An 18,344-nucleotide genomic window follows, 5' to 3' on the forward strand; every position below is an offset into this window, starting at 1 on the left:
TAATACACACATTCTAAGATAACAAGACCTAGAAAGGTGAAAAGCCACCTCTTCTATCTGATGAACACATGATGGATTCACACTAGCAAGATAGTGTCCTAATTACTACTCACCTGCTACATGACCTTTGCTGAACCAGGTTGCTCCTCCTCCCCGTACTGCCTACCTCACCTCATCAGGCTTATAATTTGCAGCTGATGACCTGCAAGAAAATTCAGACTTAGACACTGAAAAAATTCCCCACAGCTGCTACCATGGCTTTGCTTGGGGCAGGCACAATTAGGCTGCCTCATTAGTCTTCCTCTACCAAGAGAGCCCACTAAACTAAAATGTGTGCTCCTTTGCTGTAGCACAGGTCTACATGACTTTGCCTCTACCTTCTTTTACTAGAATGATATCCTAAGACACATACAGTTAAACATAGCCCCAGAAGACAAGAAACAACCAACAAGTGCATGCACTCCTTCCCCTACGCCTTCAAAGAGATTTAAGCAATAAGCTCATAGGATCAGGGATTGTTCAAGGCAGTTCCCAGCACATCCTGTGAGGGCTTTGGGACCAAAAGGCAAAAGGCACAGTGACTGTAATAGTAAGTGAGAATTAAAAGGAAAAAAAAATTTGTTTCCTTGGCTCTACAAAAACAACCACCAAAAAAGCCAGAAACAAGCCATTCACCAATTGTTAGCTCAACCACTCAGCTTTTATCTGCCCCACCTCAGGCTTTATAACTAACAGGGGGGTACAGACATAACCAAAATCCACCCACAAAGGGCTGCGTTGAAGCCAAGGCTGAGGAGAAGTCTGTCCCTGTCACACCCACTCCACCGCCCCTCACAGGAGCCAGGGCCCTCCGAATGGCCACCCCCCTCCACCCCAAGCTCCCTCCGCCAGCCCCACGCCACACAACCCCAGCCCACAGGAACCCAGAAAAAGCAGTACCCCGACGGCCTGAAGCTCCCACCAGCACCAAACCCCACGCTGCTCGAGGGCTTCGGGCAGTCTCCTCACCACACACACCCCAAACGGCTGCTCTGCCACAGCCAGCAGACGAAGGGACAGCCCGCGCTGCCCGCCCGCTCCCAGCGCCCACCCTGGGCAGCCGAGACCCTTGCGCACCGCTCAGCCCGACCTCAAAGCAGGTACTAACTGCGAGCAAAGTCAGAGCCGTCCCCGCCGCGCCCCTCAACGCAGCCCAGCTGCAGGTGTGAGAATCTGCCCCTTTAGAAGATGGCGCCCGCTGACAACCGCTAGGAAGCGCACGCGAACGTTTTCCCTTAACAAAAATGGCAGCTGAGGGAGGTGGGGAAACTCGCCGCACGCCGGCAATCCGCCGCGTCCCCCAATCAGCGACCGCCAACTCTCCCGTGGAGGCCGCAGAGCGACCAATGGGAGGAGGCAGCGTGGAAGCTGGGCGGGGAGCGGGCCAATGGGGCGGTGGCGGGGCGAGCCGGCCCGGGGGCGGTGGTGCCGGTGCGGCGGGCGCAGTGCGCGCGGGCTGCCGAGCGAGGCGGGATGCGGGCGGCGCACGGGCTCTGGGCCGCGCTGGCCCTGCTCCTGCTGCCGGCCGGCAACCGGGCCCTGCGCGACGGGGAGTGCGAGGGTGAGTGGGGCCGGGCCGGAGGGGGGGCGGACCCGGCCGGCGGCCCCCGGGCCCGGCGAGGTGAGGCCGCTCCTGCCGCCGCCTCCCGCAGACCGGCCCGTCTGCTGGAGTAAGGGGCCGGGACGCGGAGCAGCCCCGCGGCGGGCCCGGGAGCTGTCGCCGGGCCTGGCCGGTGGGAGCGGTTCCTCCCGAGGACGGACAAGTCTCCCAAGTCCGCCCGAGCGCCGGCGGGCCGGGCCGGCAGCGCTGCTCGGAGGCGGCCGGTCCCAGTGCCGGCCCGCCGGGGCGGTAGGCGGGCAGCGGCTGAGCGGCTCGGGGAGCCGGCGCGGGGCGGGGCCCGTGCGTCCCACGGGAGGGGGCCGGGAGCTCCCTTCCGGAGGCGCTGCCGCCGTGCCGAGAAGCGGCCGGTCTCTTCTCAGCCGGGCTTGCGGTAGCGCGAGGAACGGGAAAGGAAGGCGCCGAGCCCGGGAGGCTGGCTCCTCTCCGACCCGGCTGACGGTGACCGGGGCACCGAAGCAGCGAGTTGCTGCCGGGCAGCAAACTGGAGGAAGCCAGTGCGGTTGCTCCCGTGGGCTCCCCTCACTCACCGCAGCGTTGCGTTTGCTGCGGCGTTGTCCACTGGAGTCCTGGGTGTCCTCGTTGGATGCGTTAAAGTCAGGAGCGGTGTTCAGCTGATCTAAAACGGGGCGCTTTAAGTACCGCCTGAACACAAAAGCCTCTGGGGTGGAAGCTGTTGAGCTGCACAGCAAATTAAACTGCTCTTGCGTGGTGGAACAGAAGAGATTGTCCAGGTGAAAGAAGAAAAACTTGAGATGGGGCTGTAGCAACTGCTTGGGCGTTTTAGTGCTCACCCCTTCCTCCTTTTTGTAGGGAAACAGTAAGGCAGAAGGAAGGGGAGGGAACTTAGTGAATCAAAACTCGCGGCTGCTGCTCCAGCACTAGGTTGGAAACTTGTTTCTGCTGTGCTGTAGTCATTGGTACCACTGCCTGCAGCATCTTTATTCTTTCCAAAGGTTTGCACTTCCAAACAGCGCACAGTGGACATCAGTGTGTGCCTGTGACTGGGGACAAACTGATGTGAGGTAAATGACGGTGTTGTACGCATACAAAACAGTGTTTTCCTAAATGGCTCAGCTTACAATTACTTCTGGCTTTAATAGAACGACAGTAAGTTTCTACTCCGCTTTGTGACGGTCATACTTGATTTCCTGCATTTGTCCATTTCCTGTCCCGTGGCTTGTGTTCAGAGTTGAATACAAGTTGCAAATGACAATAATATTTGCGGATCCCTTTCTGTCAGGGTGAACAAATCACATAAAAGACATAACTTGCACCTTTCCTCTAGAAGCAGGCTAAAGCCTGGCACTTGCCTCACACCTGGAAGCCGTGAGAATCCACAGGTCCTGCTGCAGGAATTGGTGGGGCCGCAGAGCTCTTGGTCCAGGCGACGCTCATGTTCGCAGGCGAGTTACGTGAGCAGCAGAACCAGCGAAATCTGACACTCGGCAAACTCGCAGTGTCTCTGTCGTGTGGCACAGATCCTGTGTGCTGCGGTGACCGCAGCTCTCTGCCCTCTCCAGCGACACGCAGGTGTCTGTCCATGCCTAGTCTGGAGCGTATGTGGAGTGACTGCTGCCAGAGGGAAAGTGTAATGACTAAGTCGTACGTGCCCTTCCCACAGGCAGGAACTTGGATCTGTCCTCTCAACTGCTGGTGCACTTGTGGGAGTTTCATTATCTTTAAGACTCTTCCCTCTTTCAATCTGAAGTCGATTAAGAAGCTTGTGGGAATGAAGAGAAACACGCCAAGTGGACATAGCGTGTGATCACATAATCTCTTTTTCTCTTTGAAATAACTTGCCTATGGACTGAACCAACTTGATAATCAGTGATACTGTATTACTAAAACCAGCGCACATGGGAGTCTGTAACGGGATTATGTACAGGGATTTGTTTTTCAATCAGAACTGGTTTTGAAGCCTGTGGTTTGACAAGTTGCTTCCCGAAGCAGCAAGAATAAGACAGAAAACTATGTTTACATTTTTGCATGGGCACTGTTTTGTCTTGTATCCCTCAGCTGAACCCTGCTGCTCACTCAGGACAGTGTACAGAAGCCACTGGACACTCCCGTGGATCTGGTTTCTCAGACTTGTCAAAAACACACCAAAAATACTGGGGCATATTGTTGATTCACATGTGCTCTGAAAGACTTACTGAAATATGTGTGAAGTCATTGACTGCTAATGCAGCTTCTAGAAGTTCTGTTCTCCAAATCCCTTTTTCTGTTTCCCTACAAGTGCCCTCTAAGAGCTGCCACGAGATTACTGCAGTGGCAGATAACTCCATCCATCTTCCCTTCCAGTGTGTGTTACGTTCCTGGGAAGGTTCTACCAGAGTCTAAAGGACAACGATGTTGAGTTCACACCTGCCAGTATTGAAAAGGAGCTCTTGAAATCCTGCAAAGAAGCAAAAGGCAAAGAGAACCGCCTGGTAAGTTGTAGTAGTCAATGATACTTGCCTCTTGACCGAGTAAGTTGTAGAATACTTGGCAAACGAGGGGAAACTAGTGCTTTTGAGTTTGTCTGATATGGTTTCCCCAGGGGCTGTTCTTCCTAGCCTCTGTGGCCACAATTTGCCTTGTGTTTTTTTTATAAGAGAGGGCTTGAGGAGTTTCACCTCTTCACCTTAAAAAAAAAAAAAAAAAAGGGGGGGGGGGGGCGGGGAAAGCCAGTCTGTCAACAGACATCTTACTAGCTGACTTTGTTTCTCCCTGTTACTGAAGCACTCGGGATTACAAAGCTTTTATTTGCTGTAGGACTTCCTTGTCCCTTAAATTGTATTTCAGGTGCTATATAAGCTCTTAAAATATCCATGCTCTTCAGCTGTTTAGCTGAAAACTAAATAAAGGAAAACCAAATTGCCCTAACTAAAAACAGAAGGCAATACCCAAATGAAGAGCCCTGAGTTCTCCTGAGAAGAAAACTGTGGAGAGACACCATCAGAAATGCAGAGGGGGAACACTTCAGAAAGCCTTTCTCCTTGAATTAAAAAGTTGAGAAACAAGACAACCAGTCTCAACAGCTTTAAAAGCAGTGTGATGGGAAACGTCGGCTCAGTACCCTGGGTTCAGTTAGGCTTCCTTTTGCCTGTCTGTAGCAGTCACTTGGAAAGGTTCTGCAACAGTAAACAGCTATCTGCAAAACCAAGTGAGGAGAGAAGATGAATAGAAAACTCCTCTTTTAGAAGCATTTTTTCCATGCATCCCCACCTTACTCTCTCCTTCCCTCTAGTGCTATTATGTTGGGGCCACAAGTGATGCAGCCACCAAAATCATTAATGAGGTATCAAAGCCCATGAGTCATCACATCCCCGTGGAAAAGATTTGCGAGAAACTAAAGAAGAAAGACAGTCAGATCTGTGAACTAAAATACGGTGAGTTGCCAGCATAAGGGGAAATGCCCATCCTTTTCTGGGATTTGAGGCAAAACAGCATGCTAAAACTGCTCCGTCCTAAGTTCTGTAGCAAGATCACTAGCCTAATTAGTTTGCACAACCATGAACGTCCTAGAGAGTTTTATGGAGATGGCCGGGTAAGATTATTGGCTGCTAACCCTTTTTAGCTTCTGCGGAACCACTGATCCGCCTTGAAATAAGTAACTCCCAGGCATATCAGCACTACTGTGCTCAAATCCCTGTCTGGAATATTGTATTTAGAAGAGCGTGCAATAAAGCTCGTCCTGGGGAGCAGCCAGGTATGTCCTATGGCCTGAGATGATGTCTCTTGTATGCAGGGTTTGAGCCCTTAGCTAGGCTCTGTAGTCCTAGCCTGTTCTTATGTTTGCCATAAGTAGCAGGTTGATAAACACTGCTTTCTCGCCTCCTCTGGCTCAGAGCATTCAGCGCTCTGTTTATTACCACCTTCCTTGAACTCTTGTGTTCCTAGATGATGTACTCTTCCTGAAAAGACTACTCTGAAGAACACTCTTGGAAATGCCTCCTCCTGTCTGCTTTCCTGTATCTCTGCCCTTACATTCCCCAGAGACACCCTTTGGTTGTGGGTCTTTATGCTTCTCGTTTCTTGTACTAATGTCCTGTTGTTTCCTCATAGGCTTTTTGTTGTTGTCACTTGCTTATCTTCCCTCTGAAATCACTCTGCTACCTTTTATTTATCCAGTGGAAGACAGAATTAAAGTTTACTGCTCGTATAATAAAGGGGGTTTCAGGGCTGCTGTGGAACTCCCACATCTAAGCTGCAACCAAACTTTATGGCTTCTAGTATCGACTTTTACTGTTAAAAACCCCTTATATGCTGTCAAAAGCTTAACTTAGAGGTTCCTTCCACCCTGCGGGAGCCTGGCACCTCTCTCCTTCCATTTTGGCTTCCTCACCTCCCGTACCCGTCTCTGCCGCTGCAGCCATCAGACCCATCACCACCGGCTCCTCGCACCGCACCGGCCACGGCGGCAGCCCCAGGGCGGGGAGGGGCAAGGGGGGTGATGTGACCCCTCCCTGGGGCGGTGGCCGGGCCCCCCTGCCCCGCTGAGCGCGGCTCTGCTCTCCCCGCAGACAAGCAGATCGACCTGAGCACCGCCGACCTGCGCAAGCTGCGCGTCAAGGAGCTGCGGCGGATCCTCGACGACTGGGGCGAGGCGTGCAAGGGCTGCGCCGAGAAGTCCGACTTCATCCGCAGGATCCACGAACTGATGCCCAAGTACGCGCCGCGGGCCGCCGGCGCCCGCGCGGACCTCTGAGGGACGGGCCCGGCGCTGAGGCGGCCGAGGCGCGCGCGCCCCCGGCGGCCGTAGCTGAGGCGGCGCGCGCTGTACGGGACGTTCATTAAAGTACAACGGTCTCTACCGGGCGGACACATGCCGTGTGACGTGATTGCGGGGCGTACCCCCACGCACGCACCCCTATCTCCCCCGAATTTCCCTCCGCCACCGCCTCTCCCCCTCACGCGCCTCCGGCGGGAGTGGCCCCGGCCGCGCGCGGAGCGCCGTTCCCACTTGTGCGCGCGCACACACAAACACCCACCCCTCCCTCCACTCGGCGGGGGTTTTGCCGGGCGCGCGCCGCCGCCCCTCGCGATTGGTCGCCCGTCGTCACGTGCGGGCGGGCGGCCCGGAGGCGGGAGGTGCTTCATGCGTCACGTCGCTGTGCGGCGCCATCGCGCCCCTGACGCCGCCATGCGGCGGGACGCGGGGCGATGACGTAGGGCCCGCGCGGCGCGGCGGCCGGAGCCGCCTTCGTTCCCTTTTGTCCAAGATGGCGGCGGCCGCCGGAGGCGTCTCCTGAGCCACGGGCCCCGGCGCCATGAAGCGGGGCAGCGAACGGGACTCCAGCCCGCCGGCGGCCGGGGGAGGCCGCGCCGCCGCCGCCAAGCGGCCCCGCGAACGCGAACGCGAGAGCAGCAGCCGGCGCGGCCCGCACCGGAGCTCGGGCGCCTCCCGCAGCAGCCGGGACAAGTCCACGCCCGGCAGCGGCGGAGGCGGCGGCACCACCACCACCACCAGCGGCGGCGGCGGCGGCGGAGGCTCCGGCTCCCGCAGCCACCGCGGCGATGAGCGCGCCGGCGGCGGCGGCGACTCGAACCACCGCCCGGCGGGGAGCGGCTCGGCCTCGGGCGCCCGCGGCGGCAGCCAGGCCGCTCCCTCCTCCTCCTCCTCCTCCTCTTCCTCGTCCCGGGCGCTCGGCGTGCCCAAAGCCAAGGCCCTGCCGGGCGCCGTGGTGGCCCCCTCGCTGCTGCTGGCCGGGCCGCCACCGGGCGCCGCGCCCTCTCTGCTGCTGGCGCCGCTGGGGGGCTCGGCGGGCCTGGCCGGGGAGCCGCCCGGCTCCTGTGAGTACAAGACGCTGCTGGTGAGCGGGCTGAGCGCGGCCCTGCCCGACCAGCTGCTGGAGGACGGCCTGTTCCGCCTCTTCCAGCGCTTCGCGGGGGGGGGCGCCGGGGACATCAGTGTCAAACTCTCCCACACGCCCGAGCTCGGCCGCGTCGCCTACGTCAACTTCCGACACCCCGGGGATGCCCGTGACGCCCGCCGGCACGCCCGGGCTCGGCAGCTGCTCCTCTACGATCGGCCCCTCAAGGTGGAGCCAGTATATCTGCGTGGGGGCCGGAGGAGCCGCACGCCACCCCCCACGCCCTCTCCGGAGCCTCTGGGGTACCTGCCGCCCATCCACAGCACCTACCAGTACAAGCAGAGATCGCTTTCTCCTGTCACCAGCCCCTTGCTGCGGGAGCCGCGGCCCAGGCACGCTCACGCTGCTGCCGCCGCATTCGCTTTGGAAGCAGCTGCCATCGGGCTCTCCCGGGAGCGGGAGAGGGCCCTGGATTACTACGGGCTGTACGACGAGCGCGGCCGCCCTTACAGTTACCCCATCGTGGCTGAGGAAGACCTGATGCCAGAGGATGATCAGAGAGCGACCCGCAACCTCTTCATTGGCAACCTGGACCACAACGTCTCGGAGGTGGAGCTGAGACGTGCCTTTGAGAAGTACGGCATCATCGAAGAAGTGGTGATCAAGCGGCCTGCCCGGGGCCAAGGCGGGGCTTACGCTTTCCTCAAGTTCCAAAACTTGGACATGGCGCATCGGGCCAAGGTCGCCATGTCAGGCCGCGTTGTCGGCAGGAACCCTATCAAAATTGGCTATGGGAAAGCCAACCCTACTACCAGGCTGTGGGTGGGTGGTCTTGGTCCAAGTACTTCTTTGGCTGCCTTGGCGAGGGAGTTCGACCGCTTCGGCAGCATCAGGACTATTGACTACGTGAAGGGAGACAGCTTCGCTTATATCCAGTACGAAAGCTTGGATGCTGCCCAGGCCGCCTGCGCACAGATGAGGGGCTTTCCTTTGGGTGGACCGGAGAGGAGACTCCGAGTGGATTTTGCCAAAGCAGAAGAGACGAGATACCCGCAGCAGTACCCGCCTGCGCCGCTCCCTGTGCACTACGAACTGCTAGCTGATGGGTACAGCAGACACAGAAGCCTAGAGCAAGACTTGAGGGTGCGAGATAGGACTCCTCCACACCTCCTGTACTCGGACAGAGACAGGAGCTTTGCAGAGGCAGACTGGGCCAGCCCTGCCAAAAATGCTGAACGCAGAAACAACTTGGAAAGCTACAGCCGATCGGTGCGTAGCCGGAGTGGAGAGCGCTGGGGCAGCGACAGCGATCGCAGCGTGCCCAAACCATGGGAAGAGAGGCGGAAACGCCGGAGTCTTTCCAGTGACCGTGGGAGGACTACTCACTCGCCTTACGAGGACAGAAGCAGGACAAAGGCCAGTGGGCCAGCTTTAGACCGCAGCCCGGACAGGGCTCGCAAGGAGAATCACACTACAGAACCCGGCACCGAGAAAGAGCAGAGTAACTCCCTTCAGAACAATCGTCATGCGACTGAGGAGAAACCCCATCGTGAGGCATCCGATGCTCCCCAGCCTAAAAAAAGGGACAGCGAGCGCAATCATCGAACTGGTGAGTTGGAATCAAAAACTCACGAGGAGCCAAAATCTGAGACCAAAAAGCTAAAGAATTTATCGGAATATGCTCAGACACTGCAGCTTGCTTGGAATGGGCTTCTTGTGCTAAAAAACAGCTGCTTCCCCACCTCTATGCACATCCTGGAGGGAGACCTCGGTGTCATCAACGGACTCCTTAAAGACCATTCATCTGGCGGGAAGTTAACGCAGCTCAAAATTGCTCAGAGACTTCGGCTCGACCAGCCCAAGCTGGATGAAGTGACTCGCCGTATCAAACAAGGCAGCCCCAATGGCTATGCTGTGCTCCTGGCGACCCAATCCACCCCGGCAGGGGCAGGGGCTGAGGGGACCTTCCCTGTTGTGGAGCCTGGCTTGCAGCGACGGCTTCTCAGGAATCTGGTCTCCTACTTGAAACAGAAGCAGGCTGCTGGGGTTATCAGCCTGCCCGTGGGAGGGGCGAAGGGCAGAGACAGCACAGGCATGCTTTACGCCTTCCCTCCTTGTGAATTCTCTCAGCAGTACCTCCAGTCAGCACTAAGGACATTGGGGAAGTTAGAAGAAGAACATATGGTGATAGTTATAGTCAAAGACACTGCCTAGCCCACACTGTCTTTTCAAATTCCATGTTTTCTTTGTGTGTCACACAACCCGGTTGTTATTAAGGCCGATCATTTTGGTGGAGGCTCCAAACACCTCGACCAAAGTGGTAAGATTTTTAGTTCCTAATTAATTTTAATACCATTTAAATAGAGCCCATTTTATTCGTTTTTAATATGTGACACTGTCCGCTGTTGTTCTGTATTTTTATTTTTTAACTGTATGAAAAGTTGTCAGTAAAGCCTTGGTCACTGATGGATTTCTAAACTTGTGCGGTATCCTAGTTTTTATGGCCCAGGAAGGGCTGGTTCCCTGTGCTGTCAAGAGCTGGAAGGTGGTGCTCCCAACCTGTTTCAGTTTCTCAGACCCCAGCCTGCTGCACCTCCTCTGCCTCTATAGGTGTCCTGCAAGGTGGGAAGGGGAGGGGGGGAGGTTCTTCTTTGTGCTGTATGAGAGACTGAAAGGTTGGTTCTGTATCTTTTTGGGGTTTTTTTGTCCTGTTTGCTTTTTATTTCATAAATTTGAGTCTGGATGCATTCCTATTGATTCTCTGTTTGAGGATAGAAGCTTCCCAGGAAGCCAGCTGCCAAGGAGGCAAATCCTGATCAAGAATCAAAGTGGTTTTCATACACAACAAAAAAATCACAGTTAATACTTGGCGTAAAGTTTGCTACTAAGGAGTCAACTCTGTCTTCAATTCTGTGAGGTTTGAGAGCATCTGATACATGTCTCAGTCAGATAGAAGTTCGCGGATAAAACAAAAATGAGGCATGATATTTCCAGTTTCTATAAAAGGAAAAAAAAAAAACAGGAGGAAAAAAAAAAGTCATTTAAGGGGGACCCTCTTGGGCCTGTATTAGACATAGACAAACAAATAAAGGGCACAAAGGTTTTGGTGAACTGTGTGTGCCCATTTGCGTAGTCCATCATGTTGCACTATCTGAAATCCTTTATTGAAAACCAAACGTCAATTTTTTTCTTTTTTGCTAAAGTGGAAACTTGTTCACAGGCTTACCAAACAAAAAAACAAAAAAACAAAACCCCAAACATGTCTGGCTGGCTGAAAATGTGCTATGTTACCGCAAGTAACCTGTCTATGACTGTAGAAAACTGGAACTGAAAATTCTAAATTTAAGCTGGGATGTTTCTGTCACCTTTTCTATCTGTGGTATGAGACAGTTGTTCAGGAGAGAAGCTAGGACATCTGCACTTTTGATTGCTCAGTAACTTAAGGATGCGGTAACTAGTTCAAATTTGAGTTAAAATCCACACTGTTCAGTTTGGGGATATTTTTATTTTTTAAAAAGATGCTTGTAGATTTTAGGAGGCTTACAGAAAATTGTGTGGGATTAAAAACACTACATTTTAGAGTTTCTTTAAATTTGCAGGGGTTTTTTTGTTTTGTTTTGGTAGTAAGCAAGTGAACAAAATCCTGGGAGAACCAGAGTCTGTCTTGTACCAGTCTCTGACCAAGCAGACTCACTTGCTGACAGCTGCCAAAGGCTTTTTTAAAACTGTGCTCTCAGGTATGATGGTATCAAAATGTATATAGCAGGGAGCATAACTCAGTCTAATGATGCTTTTATTCTTTTCTTAACCCTGCAGTTTCACAGTAGGGACATCATGAGCTGATAATGTATGAGCCGTTGCTTAATTTAATAACCTATTGATATCAACAAGTATGGGTTGGTTTGTTGTTTTGTTGGTTTTTTTTTTTTAACGTTTAATACTGTGATTATATTAAAAGTAAATCTGATGAGTTAGCGTGATCATGAGGGGGTCAGCATTTCACTTGATGATGCATCTTCTGTACCCCAGAAAATGTAATTCTGTCCCTAAGGGCCCCGAGCACAGCTACAAGGCCACGGAGGGTTTTGTCCATGGGGTGCGGGCACGGTTCAGTGGGCGGTGAGCTGGCTCCTCTGCTGGGAGCGGCAGGGCTCCGGGAGCTGTGGGAGCAGAGGAGCAGCGCTGCTGCCAGCGGCCAAGCCGCACTCCAGGCTGCCGGCGCTGGGTTGCCGAGGGGAGCGCGGAGGTACCCTTCACACCACCATGGCTGCACGGCCTAGGGTAGCTGGCCTGCCCCTGGTTTTACACGGTTACAGGGACGCCGACTTGTGACCGAGTCCCCGATGCTGTTGTAATGTAGACAGTGCCAAATGTCAACAATTGTAACCGTTAAGTGTTATCTGAAACCAAGTGCTATTAAATACCCCTTATGGCCAGAGTCATAGAGTGATTAGAGCTTTTTGTCAGAGTATCCTACGTGTTGGAGATGTTCAGTCGCGGGCAGAGTGCGTGGTGGGGCAATAACGAATGGCTGGCAGGGAGCTGTTAGCTCGTGCTGCTGTGGAGTGGCCTCGTGTGTGTGTCTGCACATGTGTGTCTCCACGGGTGTGTTACGTCTGTGAATGTGAGGAAGCGGAAGGAAAATTTAAAAAATCAATACATGATAAAAGCTGCAACTGCCTGATGGCAAAGCCAGGGAACCACTAGAAATCTCCCATCTCTCACTGTGCTTTTGAGACATTAAATAATGCAGGGTTTTGGTTTTTTTAGAAGATATTGTTATGCTTTGGGTTGGATAAGATTTTTAATGGTGGGCTTTCTGTTCCCAGTGAGGTGGCAGGTGGTTGTGAGCACATGTGCATGAATGGGGGACCAACAAATCTCCCTCCTACAAACAAATTAACAGGTATAAATGAGAAGTCAAAGAGTTTATGGAAAAAACACCTGGGAGAGAAGCAGCATCTGCCCTCTAACCTGATGACCTGAGCCTTCCCAGCTCCCCAGGATGCAAGTGGACAGACAGACTATGCCGAGGCCGAAGGCCCCTGGCCTGTGGTCCTGTCCCCCAACCCCTCGCACATGCATCCAGACTGGTTCCAACAGAAACAGGCCTAAAAAAGGGGAGATAGTTACAGCAAAGTAACACTACACCTGTGTCCCGCAGCTTGTAAGGCTTGGCCCTTAAATTGGGATGGGATGCAGCTCTGGGGAAAGATACATGGTGGGGTGTGGGAGGAACACCCCCGGCCCTAGCTGGGAGGCCTGAGCCCCTTGGTAGCGTCGGAAGATGGTGGGGATAACGGTGCTGGGGGGTTGTTTGAGGGGCGAGGAGTGTCTGTCAGCCCATACAGCAGCAGCAGCAAGGTAACTGCAACACAGGGTCTCTGTCTCTTGGAGGGACCAAGGTGGGAGATGGTGGATGTGGTGGTCTGAGAACATTAGACTGAGTTGCTCCATTTCTTTTAAATGCCCATTCAGTAAATGTTGTCTTACAAAGCCTCTTTTTAACGTCAGTTGGCTGTCTACTACAACAGAAGCACGGCCAAGGGGGGTAGCCCTAGGCAGCCCCCGGTGCCCCGCAATGCCAGTGCTGATGCCCCAGCCCTACCTTAATTAACAGCCCTTAGCTAACACGCAGGTCAAGCCACTGACCAGCCCTCAGGTTTCTACCCTGCCCTCCACATCATGGCCTATACAAGATTTTTTTGAACCACCACGCTGCAGGGACACGCGTGTAACCTCCCAGGGCGCTGGGCACGACAGTTAGAGAGCCCGTACTCCGTGGAACTGCGTTGCAGGGTGTAAGATGGGCCGAGCAGTTACTCACGGTCCGGTCACAAAGCGAAGAGGACCGTGCTGATACGAGGGCACAGGCTGGTGCTGGGCATTCCAGTATCAACGTACCTGAATAGCCAACTCGTCCTGCTCTTCAGAACGCAGTATCGCAATTAAAATAAAGGAATTTTAAGCTAGGAAACCACAAAATGGCTTCCTGGCCCCACTTCTCTGCATAAGTACTGACGGGGCTGACTTCACCCCAGTTAAAGCAAAAAGACTGCAAAAATAAGGCAATGAACAAAGATGACGATTTAAAGTGAACAAGAGCACAAACCAAAACCCCAGTTACAATTATAAGGGGATAGGAAATAAGGAGGCTGCACCTTTAGTGCGGAATAGCTATCCACAGATGTAAGTAGGATGTCCACACAGGGACAGGCCCCCGTTTAACACAGAAATTGTTTGACTCAACTGAAGAGTTAATTTGACTCAACTAATAAAGATTAGTTGAGGCTGAAAAAGACCACCTATACAAAGGGTTTGTATCAGTTTAACTCAAGAAGTCTTAAGAATGTGAGTCAGTAGCCCTGGGGGAAATGCTCCCCTCCGTTGCGGAGAAAGGTGGCTGGCAGGACATTTAATTGCCCCTTCCACCCGCTAAGCCAAGGTCTATTAACGTCTGTGTAAGGAGAAATAGCGTATGACATCACATCACCAACGTGCTGCCTGTATTCAGATAGACGATAGGACTTTTTCCAAACAATGCTTTTATATGGATTCAAGTGTGATGCCAGGGAGAGAGGCGATTTTTCCAAACGCTGCCATTTCCCCCTATCCCAACTAGTTGTAGAATCATAGCCGGACAAAAAACAACCAACCCCTGCTAGTCCTCGATTCTGAATCCCCATTCTGCACCCAGCCCCTTACAGTCGCTCTATTCCCCAGCACTCTTAAATGATGCCCCGCAAGAAGGAAGGCGGTAGCGCAGGGTGCCGGCAGCCTCCCCCGGGGTCGCGTACAGGACTTCGGCAGCTCTGCACCAGGCGGAGAGGCTGCCCCGGCCAGGCGGGGCGGGCTGCTCTAGCGGGTTTTGGTGGGTGACCCGCAGGCGGCCGCAGCTGCTCCCTTTGGCTCTAATCAGTACGGGTAGGATAGGCATGGGAGGGGTGGCACATATACTTACAGCGGCCCAGTTTCAAGTCAAATTTTTAAACAGGAACTCCATCCTAGATGTTTTGGTTCTGTCTCACAAAACTAGTTGTTAAATTTCTCCAAGATAGTCGGGCCCAGAACAGCAACAGATGCAGCTGATTAAAGCTGTGGTGTAACGCCAGAACAAGATATGGACATCTGGCACAGTATCTCTCGCTGTTATTAGTAGTTGAGCACATGCTTTTTTTTTTTCCCCTCCCTCTCTCCTCCTCCTGAGCAGCACATTTTCTAAGGTAAGGTTGCATAAGATGCTTTTTGATAAGGCAGAGGCTGGCTTCCACAGCTGTTGGATGGCAGGTCGCATTTTCAATCCCCTCATTTAATCAGAATGCTGGTCTTAAATGCTGTAGTAATTGCAACTCGTTCATCTTTATCAACTCTGTAGGGTACAATTATCCATTATAAGTTGCAGCAGAACCTTTCTTTTTAATAATTAACAGGCAGCCCTTGGTAAGTGCATTAAGTAGATGCAATGCTGGAGGGAACAAAAGCTATCCCTTCTCTTGGTTAAAAAGAAAATCCTTCCTCTTCAAGCAATGAAACCTCGAGCCTTAGTTGAAATGAGCACAGTTCTTGGTGGAAAACTTGCTGTAGTGTCAAGGAGCGATAAGCCGCCAGCTCCCTGTTCTGCCTCAAACCCTATTCTGAAAGTGGCCAAAACAGAGAAAGGGTAGAAAGTTGAGTGGATGTTATCTGAACACCTGGCAATAAATAGCACATTCAGTGGCCTTGTCCAAGCAAGCAATGAGCACACTTACCTTCCAGTTCTGACTCACAGAACGAAGCCATGCAGTTGCGTGCTGTACAGTGAAATCAAACACTCAACTGCAGGTTTGTTTGTTTTGGGTTGTTTTTTTTTTTTTACCTTCTAAGGGCAGGGCCTGTTGCCATGTGCAAACAGGAGCACCTCATTTGCCTTCTGCCAGTATAGCCACAAGGCAGCCTACGTAACACCAAACCACACGTGGATGAGGAGGCCGAGTGCTGCTCCCGCCTGCTGACACACACCAGCAAGGCGGTGAGAGTTCCCTGCCGCTCACCGCGCTTCCTGGAGCTGAACCGCAGAGTGGATGTTCTGGTGCATCTTTAAGCAAAATCACAGCCTGGCATTAGCAGCACCTTCCAGCTCCCACACAGCACAGTGAGGATGTGTTGCCACGCTGCCCACAACCCCACTGAGAATTCAAGGCTATCGGGGCAAACCAAGAGGTCAGATTTGAACCCATGGGCGCTGTGAAATGTCCTCGTGCAGCTCTGGGAGACCCCGTGGACTGGAGCAGCAGGTGGAGCCTGCGCTCTCAGAAATCTCACCCCTTGTTTACTTTGCCCTTCCTTATTGCAGCCGGGCCACTAGCTACACCGAGCTGCTCTCGGGAACAGGGCTGCGCTCCTCGGGTGCACAGAGCACCGCTTTTGCATGGGTGGCAGAGGAATGCATGGCTACGATTCAGAGCCATAAACAGAGACAGGACTTGTATTTAATTTTTTAATAAATACACTTTACATTAAAGAAAAAGGCCTTCAATTTGCAGTTTCCACACAGAGGGCAAGAGGGGAGGAAAAAAAAAATATTAAAAAACTTGAACCACAAAGGGCAGAGGGAGAAAGAGGGCTCAAACTTTTATCCCAGATCCTGATGTCTTCAGGAATACCAGGCTCTGACTAGGCTAAGCCAGGATTTCAGCCTCCCACTATAGCTGGTATCACAGCGAGAATCTCCGCTTTCAACAGCCTGTACGTTCAGTTACCAAACACCCCCGGGGTTCTTCCCTGGAGGACAAAAGCATCTGAAACACACTGGCGCAGGAGCAGGTGTTAACACCTGTTGCTTTTTTTAAAAATAAAATCATATTTAAAATAAAAATATTCTCACTCCTCAACAATTTTAGAAACCATGATCCTCTTATTTCATTTAGTAGTTGCATAAAAATGCCTCTTCTTTTAATTTTAAACAATTTTTCTCCCCCGAACCTACCCCATGGTAACAAGGTACTACAGGAATACAAAGTTCATCCCCTCTTTACTAGAACACCTGCCTTTTTTTTTTTTTTTTTGTTTTATATAAAACTATTTCTGTTCTTTAGGAAAGAACTTTATACAAAGAAAATATATTGTGAAATATCTTCAGAAGTTTCCTTGAAGAGGAGAGTCATCTCAGCCTAAAATAAAAAATAAAAAAAAAAGGCAGAGAGAAAAGAGGCCTAACCCCAGGTCTCTTTATTGTAGAGCCTCGGGCTTAGCCCCAAGCCTCAAACTGACTCAAACCAACAGAGTGGATGGGCTGGAGTTCCTCAGGTTTTCCCAGGAGAAAAAGGGTTGGGGTGCTCAGAATCGGCTTCCAATTTGGTCTCCGGTCTTCTGCTAGGAAGGGATCGTCTCCTCCTGCCAACACCCCGCCTGGCAGTCGCTGCTCACTCATTCAGAGACAGGATTATGTCGTCCTCCAAGTCAGAGTTATCTGAGCTGTCGGCTGAAAAGGAGACATGTAGGTTATGTTTGGTTTGTGGAAGACACAGCTGTCAGGGCTGCTAAGCAAGGCAATGCATAGTTACAAGAGATGGCCACCACCTGCTTGAGACCCACAGCTCCCCAGCAATGACGGAGGCAGCTAGCACCATTAGTGCAGTTCAAATCAATCAAAAGCAGTTAGCAAATCGGCACCAGAGCTTTCTTTCCCTGGTTACAACAGAAGGTCAAGAGGACAGCAGCCTTAGCAAGTGCAGTTTCTATTAGCTGGCACGTTTTTTTTCCCCATGACAAGATGGGGAGAAGGACACCAGCAGTAAGTTACCTGCCTGGGAACTGCCTGTGCAACTTACTCTGCACATCTAAATGCAATAGCTCTTCATGCTGGGGGCTGGACAGATCTGGCAGTCATTCCTCACAGCTGTTATGCGAAAGCAAGCTTGACAGTTCCACCAACCTGATGTGGTGAAATATGGCCTCTGTATAATGTGCATGGGGCTAATTCATTATGCAGTCTAACTTAAGACCCACTTTCTCAGTACTAGGTTCTTATTAGCCTCCGCACAGCACAGCAGGAGAAGCAATCCACACATTCACAGCTAGAACCTTCCTCTAGCATCCCAAAGTTTCTGTAATGAATTTAACTACATGCCACTCATTAAAGGTGACCTGAAAATTGTGTTTTTCCTGGTTTTCTTCATTGTGGTACAGAATAAAGACATGAAAGGATTTGCCAGAAGCAGTCACACACACACAGACACACACACACAGACACTTGCTTTTTATCTTGTGTTTTAAGATCTTTCCTCCCTCAGTTGTGCAAGAGGGAAGTGGTAGCAGCTCTGGCAGCAAGAGGTCTCCTGCCTTACCTTAGAGGTGACGTTGGTTCTTTTTCTTATGTGAATTCATTGGATGCTGCAGTTAACTAGGTGTTAAAAATATTAAAAAAAAAAAAGACACCAAGACTTCCTCTTAGCCATGTCAGTTATACTGGATCTCTAAAATGCCTGTCAAGGTAAGCAAGGCCTTCTGGAAGGTTCATTCCTTCTCAGGTGCTTTCCTTAGGGGAAAAAAAAAAATCACAGGCAAGCACAAACCCTTTCCCCCAACCCTCCTCCCTGAAGATCAGCCAGCTGCCCTTCCACTGTCATCAGTGAGGGATGCTCCGGTCTCACTATCCATCGTACTGAGCCTAAGCTGAGGAGTCTTCAGTTCTCCCAGAACAGCTACAGCCATGTAAGGGGAGCTACAAAACACCAGCCAGTGCTGCAGCAGCTACCCTTACACAGTAAAAGAAGCACAAGCGAGATAACAATCCAGAAACTCTAGAGAAGAAGAGAAGCTGAAAAAGTTGTTGCTTTTTCTTTTTTAAACACCAGAAGAAAGCTTTGAAAAGGGGTCTCCTAACTCTTTATTCTCCAGTCCACCACACA

General features: G+C 52.1%; 3 protein-coding genes across 4 annotated transcripts in view; 2 read left to right on the plus strand and 1 right to left on the minus strand.

Moving 5' to 3' along the window:
• Nucleotides 1–1,512: 1,512 nt before the first annotated feature.
• On the plus strand, nt 1,513–6,350 carry MANF (mesencephalic astrocyte derived neurotrophic factor; the record flags this gene model as incomplete). Its single annotated transcript, XM_082004817.1, has 4 exons — nt 1,513–1,600; nt 3,962–4,089; nt 4,890–5,031; nt 6,166–6,350. The coding sequence occupies 4 exons, from the start codon at nt 1,513–1,515 to the stop codon at nt 6,348–6,350; spliced, it is 543 nt and encodes a 180-aa protein (XP_081860943.1).
• Nucleotides 6,351–6,912: 562 nt separating this feature from the next.
• RBM15B (RNA binding motif protein 15B) lies at nt 6,913–9,669 on the plus strand (the record flags this gene model as incomplete). Its single annotated transcript, XM_082004831.1, has 1 exon — nt 6,913–9,669. One exon carries the CDS (start codon nt 6,913–6,915, stop codon nt 9,667–9,669), a length of 2,757 nt encoding a protein of 918 aa, XP_081860957.1.
• Nucleotides 9,670–15,786: 6,117 nt separating this feature from the next.
• Nucleotides 15,787–18,344, minus strand: part of DCAF1 (DDB1 and CUL4 associated factor 1) — a 49,352-nt gene continuing 46,794 nt past the window's right edge. For both annotated transcript variants that reach the window (XM_082004473.1, XM_082004472.1), the window contains exon 23: nt 15,787–16,915. In XM_082004473.1, coding sequence (XP_081860599.1) covers nt 16,857–16,915 — 59 coding nt within the window. In that variant the 3' untranslated portion in view covers nt 15,787–16,856. The remainder of the gene's footprint in view (nt 16,916–18,344) is intronic.

Source organism: Phaethon aethereus (assembly GCF_964289735.1).
Source record: "Phaethon aethereus genome assembly, chromosome: 11".
NCBI classification, from domain to species: Eukaryota; Metazoa; Chordata; class Aves; order Phaethontiformes; family Phaethontidae; genus Phaethon; species Phaethon aethereus.